The sequence below is a fragment of the Eschscholzia californica genome, unplaced genomic scaffold (assembly GCF_041429995.1).
Source record: "Eschscholzia californica isolate CP2 unplaced genomic scaffold, dmEscCali1.0.p SCAF_5, whole genome shotgun sequence".
NCBI lineage: Eukaryota > Viridiplantae > Streptophyta > Magnoliopsida > Ranunculales > Papaveraceae > Eschscholzia > Eschscholzia californica.
Genome location: NW_028238472.1, coordinates 17,216,439 through 17,228,622, shown reverse-complemented (window position 1 = coordinate 17,228,622; position 12,184 = coordinate 17,216,439). Strand labels below are relative to the sequence as shown.

Here is a 12,184-nt window from a genome sequence, read left to right as displayed (position 1 = left end):
ATCAGAGGGAGTGGATTATAGCTGCGGCTTGCGCTCGACGAAGATCCTCACTTTCAGTTATTTTGTTTACATCCTCATGAGTATAAGAGGGGGGTAGTGGTTGTGGATTTATAGGGACACTCGTGGACAACATGTCTCCTAGACATTTTCAGACTTTTCAAGACATAAAGTTTGTAGACAAAATGTCTTGTAGACATTTAGTCCATAAACAAAAAGTCTTGTAGACATTTCAAAGATTTGAGCCCTTAGACAAAATGTGTATTGAATATTTTACTATTACTATTATTATTGTTGTTTTGTTGTTAAAAATAATATTTTTTTACCAATACTACAAAAGAATATTTTTGGAGCTTCGTATACATCTGGGTATCCGTAGACGTTGACGAAAAATTGATAGATATTTCTTGTTTTAATACTTTTATTTTTTACTTTCTTAGACATCTAACTATCTGTGGACATTGGTGGATATTTATTATTTTATTATTATTATTAGTAGTAGTATTATTATTATTGTTTTATCATATTAAATAACATATTTTTATTAATATTTTAAAGATATTTTTTAAAATTTTCTCGAACATTTGTATGTTCGTGGATATTGATGGAAAATTGATGAATATTTACTGTTATACTATTATTAACAAATATACATTGTTCAAACTAGTCTACCAATAAACTAATTTATACAAAGTATATATTGAAATTCATACAAAGTAGTCTTAAGATAAACATATTTCAAACAAAATAAACATAGATCATACACGTTATGCAAGTGTTATGATAAAATAGTTCAGACAAAATAAACCTACATTGTTCAAACAAAATAAACATAATTCATACACGTTAAGTTAGTTTTGTAGTTCAACGTCTGCCCACATATGATTACACAAACTGTCTCGCCATTCATTAGCTTCTTCACGTTGTTGTTGTTGGGATTGATAAACCGAACCAGTATCAATTTCATCATTTGAAACTGGAAAGGGAACTGAATACGGCTGATTTTCTTCTTCTGGAGGAAATTCATCAGTACGAAATTCTTTGCGAAGAAAATTGTGCAATCCTGCACATGCTAATACTATCTCTGCTTGAGTCTTTAACGGAAATGGAGGTGCGGACTTGAATATTGTAAATCGAGATTTAAACACACCAAATATCCTCTCGACTACATTTCTTAAAGAAGAATGTCGAAGGTTGAATAACTCAACAGCTATATTTGGATCACAACCTTCACCAGCAAAATCTTGAAGATGATAACGAACACCACGATACGGAGCTAGAAATTGTCGCCGATTTGGAAATCCACAATCTACTAGATAATATTTACCTAATAAAATAAATATTTTAGATGCACGATATAAGTTGCTATAGGTATGGTAAACGTAAAAGTAATAGTTACCTTGTGGAACTTTTAGTCCATTTCTTCTTGTAAGAGCATCATTTAACACTTTTGAATCATGAGCTGATCCCTCCCAACCGCTAAGTACATATATGAACTCCAAATCAAAGTTACAGACTGCTAATACATTTTGAGAAGTTATTCCATGGCGGTTACGATAAACACATTCATCGCGTTCTGGTACCATAGCTGGTATATGGGTACCATCCACAACTCCGATGCAGTCCTAAATAAAACATTATAAAATAAAATTGCATCTTAGCAGGTCAACAACTAAGTTATGCAGGTAAAACAAAAATTAGAATTGAAGTTCGGATAACTAAATTAAGCAGGTAAAACAAAATTAGAAATGAAGTTTGGATACATTAAAATATGGATAAAATCTGGTACTGTCCTTTATTTTAGCAGGGGTTGTTGTTGCAGGTATGGCCATCATCTGCGGTGCAATTGTGTTCAAGGCTGTTAATATTCGATGAAAATTTTTACTGACTGACCAACGAGATCGACCGAATGTCTCGCGTACCGTACAATATCGTGAATTTTGACCAACGATAAGTAAGAACGTTGCAAGCATTTCTTCCACACAAATATATCTTGTGTCTCGTAGTGGTGTTTTCTCTCTGATGATGTTGCATAATTTTCGAAATGCGTCAGGACACATTATATACATCCGTCGAAAGTTTTCTTGATCCTCATTTAGTACTCTTTCTATAAATTCATGCCCAAACCTAGTAATAGGACGTCGAAACAACGGATACTCAATTTGCCGATGAACTGAGATTTCTATTACTTTTGTCGCGGCACACACTACTGAATAAGCACCAACCATTACAATCTCAACACTATCATAAAATTCTTCTTCTTCCCTCGATTCATCATCACTATCATTATCACTACCGTCAATGTTCTCTTCAGTTTCTTCACTAGGTCTGACATTTTCGCCTTCATTACGTGCATCCATTTGTAGGAAATCGTACCTATACAAACATTAACAAAACATTCAAATAACTTATCAAAGATTTACTATAAAGTTATCAAACATTAACAAAACTTTCATTGATGTTAACTTGTTTTGGCAACTTACAAAATACACATAAAAGTTACTGGTGGAGGTATGTAGCTATAGGTGGTGATGAATGTGGTGGTTGTATGACGGTTGATGGTGGTAGTGGAGATATATATGGTGGTGGTATTGGAATGACAGAATAAATAGACTTTTTGTGACGAGAATTAACGACAATTTTGTCAAAAGGAATGCAAGAGAAAATGGAAACAATACAAAAATGATTGGTAATGGTGTATGGGAGAGTTTAGATGGGACACAAAATTATTGGGTCGAACGAACTTTATTTTTCACGGTGAAATTAAAGTTCCTTGACTTTAAAATCGTATATGATGTATAGTTGGCTTTTGTACTCATTTGATCTTGTCATTTCCGAAAATCTTTATATTTGATGAACATTTTATTAACAACGAAGAAAAATCTAAAATGATAGCTATTAAGAACGGTTGAAAATTTGATTCCATTGAGGAATGGTTAGTCTAAGTAAGGACCAATTAGCTCTTTCTAAAAGAAATAATTAAGTTAAATAACACAAATTGTGTTAGAGTAAAACTTGGAGATATATATAGTTCAATGTTTTTGAACCCATTATTAGACACATTACATCCCTAAAAGATGACCATCATTTTATATTAAAGGTACACATGAAATTTTGGGATGGAAAGAACATACTACACGCAGAAATTTAAATATTCAATAACATCATAAGATCTGGTTCATGAAGTTGTAGAATTACATAATAGGCTCATATTGCTTAAGTTCACACGACAATTTACTATTGTCACGAAATTTTAACAATGTTATTTATTAATACGTACTTATCCTTCAGATCTCGCCTTCCGCAGTTCCGCTATTAATTTTTCTATATATTTAACACATGACGACATAAATATCCTTCCTTTGCTAAGAAAAAGAATAATATCCACATGCATGGAAAAGAGAAATAACTTTAAGTACTAGTTTATCTCATTATAACAAAAACCAAAACTTTTTCTACATAAAAACTTAGAAATTACTCATAAACACCCATTAATGAAAAGATTTTGTTATTAAAATTTTAGATGTTCGTTTAATAATATAAGATCTTTGAGATTTAGACTACTGTGTAAATGTCTCCTTCCACTTCCTTCCCAACATGCAGAAGCAAAATGTTATATATTTCCTCTTCCAAGTTACAAGAGAACATTCCATGGAAGGACAATTTTCCTTCTCTTGTTTTGTCATGTGGTGATTTAAATATTTTGATATTTGCAATTTATGATATATATATATATATATATATATATATATATATATATCAAAAATGTATTTTGATTTTTCCAATGAGTTGTTTTCATCGGATCAACGATTTACCATATGAACAAAGTTATTGATAATGGGCTTCAGTCACTCACAAACAACCTCTGCTACACGTAATTAACTATTTTCACTTTGTTTATATGTTAATAACTTGTGGTAAATTTGTGCTTTTATATGATATTGATATTCTTCCTTTTATTTGAAGATATGCTAGGTTTACGGTCTCGTGTTGTACTTCAGAAGGTAAGCATCCTGTCCTGGATCCCCTGCGTTTATCTAAGGTTCAGAAATGGGCCAACTTCGGGATGAGAAAGGCGTCAAAGCTGCTTGAAATTGAAGAAAGGAGTCTATAAACATGTTGTCGAAAAGGTTGATATTGATGTTTCATCAACATCACCTGTTAGAGCCTTAGAGGAAGGAGGCAACTTCAAAGAGTAACAAAATTAAGTGAACGACATAAGGTATATCATTATTAATGATAATGAATCTCAAACTATGAGAATTAGACTCAAAGAATTGATTGTAGTTTAACTGTTTTTATGTACTCGTCCCAATATATAAATACTTAATAAAAATTTATTTTCTCTTGTTTTTGTGAAAAAGGTAGATTAGATTTCATTAATTGCTAAGGTTGCAACTCCAAAGAGAAACAAAATTAAAAGATAAGATTACATACTAATTAGAGCATCCCAACTAAATACCAAATCCAAAAATTTGGTGTATGTCTTTCACTCTTGATTTGTACACCAATAAAAAAAGAGAGTTTTGATGGGGATTATAAGATTTTCTACAAACTCACACTTTTCTTCAAAGATCCTTGTGTTTCTTTCTTCCCATAACCTCCAATTTATTTTCTCTTGTTAACTATAATATTCAACTTGAACAAGTATTGCTAGTACCTTGACATCATGGAATTGGAATTAATGTTGAAATTTCAACGTTAAAGCACTTGTATTTGTTTGGAAGCTTTCGGTTCTAATAATATTATTCATCAACTTTTCACGTCGAAGAAATGGAAAAACTCGCTTAATTCGTAACGGATGCAAAACGTCTAAAAGATGTAAGTACATCATGATATTACGTGTGCAACAATTCACATTTAATATATGCTTTAAAAACATTTTATATTCAACGTAAACAAGTATTGCTAGTAGCATTAGATCATCGAGTTGGAATGGTTGTTGAAATTTCATCGATGAAGCCTGAAGCACTTGTATTTGTATGAAAGCCTTCCATTCTAATACGATTGATCATCAAATTTTTATGTTGAAGAAAATAAAAAACTTGTTTAATTCTCAAGTTTCCAAATTGAAGTTTGATGAGGATATTAAAATGGAAAGCCGCATGGATCTTGTGTGGGTACTATCATACTTGTGTTTGTTAAAAAATTGTTTTCAACTTAAGAATTAATATTAGTGTCATTTTTTTATGTGAATCTCCTTCGGCTATATGCAGGTTACTTTTATATCCTTCACTTGCTTCTCTTATTGGCATAGAAAAGCTCCGTCACTGTTGCGCTACCTGGTTGCTTCTAGAGCAATTTCTTCAACGGTCTCATAACTGGAAGGTATTCTATTTAATACTCTGAAGCATACCAACATTAACTGATGAATCTATACGAGAATTCCCATGATCCCATCTTAGTTATGCACTCATATTTGACTTCCTATCGTATTAGTGGGAATTTACAGGAGAAGCATCCAAAACTGTTGTGAGAAATATAATTGCCCAAAGACCGATTTTGAGCAGGATTCCTCCATCAGATTACAATCCAGCAAAACTGTTGCTCAACGGGGTTGGATGGTCTATTCCTCAGGCACAAACTGTAGGAAGTTTGAAGAAAATGACGAGTCATAAAGAAGTAAATAATAACCAACAGACTCCATTGATCAGGCCTGTATCAAACCTTGGAAATCGCGAACCTTGGTTCTGGTTCCCTAGTCCAGCTGCTAGTTGGGATGGCCCAGATTTTCTTGGTCGTGTTGGGGGCATGAAAGATGAAATTCCCTGGAAGATACGAGCATCTATTGTTTATTCTGTTCGTGCACATCCTGGAGCACTGAGATCATTAGCTGTTAGCCATGATGAGAGTATGATCTTCAGTGCTGGGGTTTGACCTGGATTCAGAGGGGGACGGTTCAGAAATGGGAATTGCCCAGAGTGGAATGCGTATCTGGTTATTATGGTCATGAGGAGGTACAGTTCTTGCATCTTCTATATTGTGTATTATTCATTTGCAGCAATTTTGGCAGAACAATGTTTGACGCATGAAGATTTGTTTCGGTGCTCGGTGGAATACTGGATTAAATGGCCTCAGTTAGGCACTTCAGTTATTGCTAAATAATATCCCGTTCGTTTTATTGTTAATGCCATTGTACATCTGTACTCTCTTTTAATCAATAAGATTATCATTTATTGAGATTTTGTTTTCCAACTTTCAGGTTGTCAATGACATTTGTGTTCTCTCTTCCACTGGAAGGATAGCTTCTTGTGATGGAACCATACACCTGTGGAATAGCCAAAGCGGAAAGCTAATTTCAGCATATGCTGAGCCATCTGCAAATTCTTCACATCTATTGAGTTCTTTATCCGCTGCATCTAAGATGAATACAGAACACATTAATATGCTTAGCTCCAATACTTTATCAGGTGGAGTATTGTCTAGTGCATTTGGTGGGAGTTTGTATACCTGCATGCATCATTTAGAATACGACGACAAGCTTGTTGCCGGTATAGGGAATGGTTCACTAAGGTAAACTTATGGATTTCGTCTTACTTTCGAAATTGATTTTCTTCACCTGAATTTGTTCGAGTACCATCTGACTTAAACTCTCTCTCTCTCTCTCTCTCTCATCATGCAGATTCATTGACTTTGGTCGTGACCAGAAGCTACATCTATGGAAAAGTGAATCAGTTGAAAATTACTCTTCCCTTGTTTCTGCAATTTGCTCATGTGGATCTTACAATATGCAAACCGGTAAAGCTGCTGCTTCACCATCTTGGGTTGTGGCTGGATTCAGTTCTGGTCATTGTAAGCTGCTTGATGCAAGAAGTGGAAGCATCATAGCTTTTTGGCGAGCTCATGATGGATATGTCACTAAGGTACTGGTAACTTGCCAAAGCGGAGTTTGTACATTTACATGCAAAAATGATCCGTTCTCTCTTTTCGTTTATGCAGTTGTCTGCACCGGAGGACTATCTGGTTGTTTCTAGCTCTCTTGATAAAACTCTACGGGTTTGGGATCTAAGAAGGTAATCTTAGTAATACTGTTGTAAACGTTATATGCTCTATTAGTCTGTTATGATGGTTTGTTGGTGTCTAAAAGCTCACCTACTTATTGGTTTCTGGGTTCTCCAGCTGTCCAACACTCTTGGCCTCGGCTGTGGGTGTCTTTCACATTAGACTACGAAAACTGTAAAAAAAAATTGTCTGGACTCTGGAATTAGGTTGCCTAATCTAAATAAGAAAATAAACTAAATTATATTTTAAGCTTCTCTGGAACGAAGGCAGTAGTCCATCAATTTCTAGAACCATTTTTTGCTGCCACGACAAGGGTGCAATTGCTGAATTTTGATATGATTATCTTTGATGATATTTCAAGCATTGATTTTCTTATGTATGTCGTGACACAGCTACTGACTCGATTTCTATCGTCTTCCTGCGAGCCATGTTAGTCTTCGCATACAGCTTAAAATGTATGACTATCTACTTTTTATTAGCTTGTTGGACCTATGCAGGAGCTGGCCACCTCAGTCCAATGTCTTCAGAGGTCACTCAGAAGGCATATCAGGCTTCTCTGTGTGGGGTCAAGATGTTATTTCTATTTCCAGAAATAAGATTGGGCTTTCCTCCTTATCTAGATGTGCAAATGATGTAAGTATATGAAGGGCATGGTACTCTGATATGTCTAAAATATGTCTGTCATGTTCATGGACATGCGTAAAAGTTTCAAATGCTTGTCATCTGATTAGTTCTATTATTTTGCACATTATCCTGTCATATATTCCTATAATAGTCCATATAATGAAGGGCTAGAATTTCAACTAGTATTGTGCCTTTGCAAGTTCTCCAACTAGTTCATTCATATCTGATGGATGTAATTTGATGTATAAACTGTCTGATTTTGTTTCACAGGGTGGGCAGGGGCACGTTTCGTCGCAGAAATTGTATATGATGGATAGAGGAACGAGAAACTTGTCTCTTCTATCCAGTATAAGTATTCTTCCTTTCTCAAGATTGTTTGCTGTGGGAACAGAAGATGGTTATCTGAAGATATGTTGCTAGTTTCTTTGTTGTTCATGCAACTCTTGCTTCATGTAAATGGGTACCGTATATATATATACTAGGTTATATCCCGTGCCCTAAGGCACGGACACTTGTATTAATCAAATGTTACGAAATTTATTGTTATATTTTATTGAGAGAAAGATTTTTATTAGTTATTATTTTTTTTGTATTACGTTTTTGTTTCTTTTCTCTTAAATTAGTTATTATTTTATTGAGAGAGAGATTTTTATTTCTCTTTTTAACCATTGAAATTTTTTTTTTTTAAATTAGTTATTTTATTTCTAAGAAGTAAAGAATTATTGTTTTTAAATAGGTAACTTTAGTTCTACGAAGGATTATATTTTAAATTTTGAGAAGGGCTTCTTGACAATATAATTTATTAAAAAGATGTTTGTCCTGTGCCCTAGGGCACGGACACTTGTATCAATCAAATATTACGAAATTTATTGTTATATTTTATTGAGAGAGAGATTTTTATTAGTTATTATTTTTTTTGTTTCTTTTCTCTCAAATTAGTTATTCTTTTATTGAGAGAAAGAGAGAGATTTTAATTTCTTTTTTTAATCTTTGAAATTTATTTTGTTTCTTTTTTTCGTAAATTAGTTATTTTATTTCTAAGAAAGAAATGATTATTGTTGAGATTTTTCAATATACAATCTGTTTTTATATATATAATAGATAAGCCAAGAAGTAAATATACAATCTAAAGAAACTCATCTTATGATCCCAAAACAGAAAACTTGGATAAGCCAATCTAACATTGACTTAACAAAAAACATATAGAAATTCACCTTAGAGGACTGAGAGAGAAGCTTGCCCCATGCAACCTTTGAAGATGATTTCATGGATCGTTTTAGCGACCGGAATGATGCCCCACCAGGTTTCGACAATTTCTCCATCTCCACATTAGAACCCCCTTAAAACAACAAAATTAGTAGCTCAAATCAACATATCAAGTACAAAACTTGAAAAAGGAAGAACCTTTAGACACATGCAAAGAAAAGATTTATAAAAAGATCCGTACCTGCTACAGTTGAAGGTGGAAGCAAAGCTTCGCCTACCCCATTACTAACATCCGCAGGTTTATCAGCTACAGCTGAATCACGACAATTTGATTCTTTTGTGGCATCAACAACCATTGGAGGATCGGAGGAACGAAGTTCCCCTTCTTGAGACTCCAAACCTGTTTCTTTAGATAAACCTAGGGTTTCAACTTGTGAAGTAGAAGGAATCTCATCTTGGGATGACGATGTTTCCGAAGCCTTAACCATAATCAAGAAGTCACAACCTTTAGACTTCCAAATTTCACCAACAAAAAGGAAAAGATAGAGAGAAACAAACACATACATGTATACAGAGAAAGAGAGGGAAAGAAAGAGATAAAAAGATTAGATGATTGGGGAAAGGTTAACAAAATCAAACCTTGGACCGTTTGCCGGTGGGAGAAGAAGGTTCGTCGGAAGAAGGAAGAGATCGCTTCGAAGAAGCTGAACTGCGCCTCGTCTCAACCATGGCTTCTCTTCTCCGATCCGAATTTTTTTGCAGAGAAACCGAAACGCAGAGGAAAAGAGAAATCCGCTAAAAGGTTTTCTGGAGAGAGAGAGAGAGAGAAAGAAAATCACAAATATCAGGCAATAATGTCCGAAGGCTTCAAATTTTGATTTATATAATAGATTAGTTAACTTTTATCTCTCTTCATTAATGAGAAAGGAAAATTTTGAGATTACTAATTCTATTTAAATTAGAGAGAGAACCTTTTGGTTTGTGTTACCGATTAAGTAAGAAAATTTTGCCCCTATGGTTTTGGGGCATGACTTTGAGAGGATGGGAGTCTATGGAAATTGAAATGTACCCAGTAAAAATTGTTCAATCATTATAGACAGAAGCAGTCAAGTCAGGAAGATCTGAGTATTTGATCTTTCCTTAATCTAAAAAAACTTACGTAGGTATGACGATATTGTTTTATCTTTAGCTACATTTACTCCGATTCAAATTAAGAATGGGCGTTTGACTTTGATTGTTTTGTTATTTTATAATTGAAGACATAGAAAGAGAAGAGTTGTGCAAATCAAGAAGGTAGAGCCGAAGGGGGTTGGATTTCTTTAGTTTATAGATTCAAAGTACATTGAAGGGTTTGTGTAAAAAAAAAAAAGTACATTGAAGGTCAAATATCTCTGATGTACAATTTGTTTGCATTCCTCAAACTATTTTGGAGTAATCGAGAAGCTATGCCAAAACTAAATATGTAAACAGAAATCTAACGAGGTTCGGCCTAAAGCCTACGTCCTCGGGCGAACAAGAAATCTTTATTGAAGGATAGATGAAGACGACTCACACAACCCGCAAGTTCGTCCCAAGATGGTACCGTATAGAAATTAACCTTCTATACTAGATCTTCGACGGCCGAGAAATTAAACACCGCTCAAAATTATGAACAAAATTTCTCTCTCACTTGTTCTCTTTTTAGCTCTCTCTAAAGAAGAGTTGTTGTGTTTGTTGTTGATGTTGTGTACAAAGCACTCAAACCCCTATTTAAATATATTATAAGCCGCCATAATAGGGACCAATTCAAGAAACCGCCTACAACTAAACCACCTCCAATTGAAAATTGAAAACCGCCTCCAACCATCTAAACCGCCACAAGCCATCTTCTTTCTCAATTTGGAAACTGCCCTCTTACAGTTAGTGTTTCATCCAACTTTTCGGAGTTTTTCTTTGGTCTAAAGAATTACTTATATATCTTTATTTATCTCTTTAATTTATGTTTCGTCTCTTCTCTTATCAACGTTTCCTTATCATCTCCTGCTATTGTGTTTCTTTCATTTTCTCTTGTCTTTTTCATTAGACTTCAGTAAAGATAGATACAAGTTTCAACTTAAGAACAATCACATTCCCCCTCTATATATGAATTGGGATAGTCCTCTTCCATGAACGAAGGATATTCTCTCTTTCGTTAGAGAAAGTGATTGTTTCTCATCAGATTTTTTTCTATTTTAATAGAGAACTAGGGTTTACGGCATGAACAAGAGAACGAACATTTTTTTTGTGGAAGAAGAGAGTGCAACAAGAAAAGAAATAGCTGAATTAGGGTAATAGGGACAAAAAATAACTCTAACAAAATTTGGACAAAACCCCAAGAGATGATGGTTTAATTTGAATTTACAAAAAAATATAGAGTGAAAAGTAATTGGTTACAAAATAATGGTTAGATCCTTGTGTAAATAGAAATAAAGGTTTGATCCCAAATTAGTTATGGCTTTTCCTTTCATTTGTCCTGATTGATAGCAAATGATAAATCTTCGATTATTTCTAATTTTAACCATGAAATTCTTGAAATCCTTATAAGCAGTGAACTATTTGACATTTATTTGGCAATAGAAATAATTTGTGATGATTTAGGTTATATATTGAGAAAACCCATTAATTCATATATCATTTAGGCGGCTAGATATTTTCCTATAATTGTTTAGAAATATTGTTTACTTAAATAGAGTCCAATTAAAAGGAAAATGGATGATTAAGAAAACAAATTTGCAGAATTAGGAAAATGGATGATTTAGAAATATTGTCCTATATGACCCCTGCATGGTCCTTTATTTTTCACAAAATGCACATATGCCCATTTTTATATTATATTAAGGCTAGGTAATTTTACTTCCCAATATTACCCCTGCCTTTATCTTATCTTATTAAGATCGTCTCCTACTATAATCTTCTTCACATAGATCATCATTCACAAAAATTCTACAGATTTAAATTTCATCATGTTCTTTATCCCACATTCATATTCATCTTCTTCCAAAATCTCTTTCTTTCTCCCATGAAACCTTCATCCAGATATGACATGGGTAAGAGAGTTGTCATTTCACTATGAGAGAAATCGCAATTTCACCCATATCTAGGTGAGGGTTTCATGAGAGATGAATATACGAGGGAGAGAGATTTTTGATCGAGGAGGAAATTTTGATTAGGATGAAATTAGAAAAAAAAAATGGTAGAGAACAAAAATTTGTGAAAGTCCTTTTTTAAGGCAATGACGCAGAAGATGACACTGATGAAGAAGGTGATTAAGATGATGATGATGATGACAGAGAGGAACGATAGATGACACGATAAAAAGAAACCACAAATTTAGAAG

At 33.7% G+C, this 12,184-nt stretch overlaps 1 protein-coding gene and 1 pseudogene across 1 annotated transcript; one reads left to right on the top strand and one right to left on the bottom strand.

Moving 5' to 3' along the window:
* The first annotated feature begins 5,090 nt into the window (after positions 1-5,090).
* LOC147537535 (protein GFS12-like) lies at positions 5,091-8,093 on the top strand (annotated as a pseudogene).
* A 664-nt stretch (positions 8,094-8,757) lies between these two features.
* Positions 8,758-9,704, bottom strand: LOC147537534 (uncharacterized). Its single transcript, XM_086643243.1, has 3 exons — positions 9,469-9,704; positions 9,071-9,308; positions 8,758-8,962 (listed from the first exon to the last, which is right to left on the bottom strand). The coding sequence occupies exons 1-3, from the start codon at positions 9,556-9,558 to the stop codon at positions 8,760-8,762; spliced, it is 531 nt and encodes a 176-aa protein (XP_086499369.1). The 5' UTR covers positions 9,559-9,704; the 3' UTR covers positions 8,758-8,759.
* Between the last annotated feature and the right edge of the window lie 2,480 nt (positions 9,705-12,184).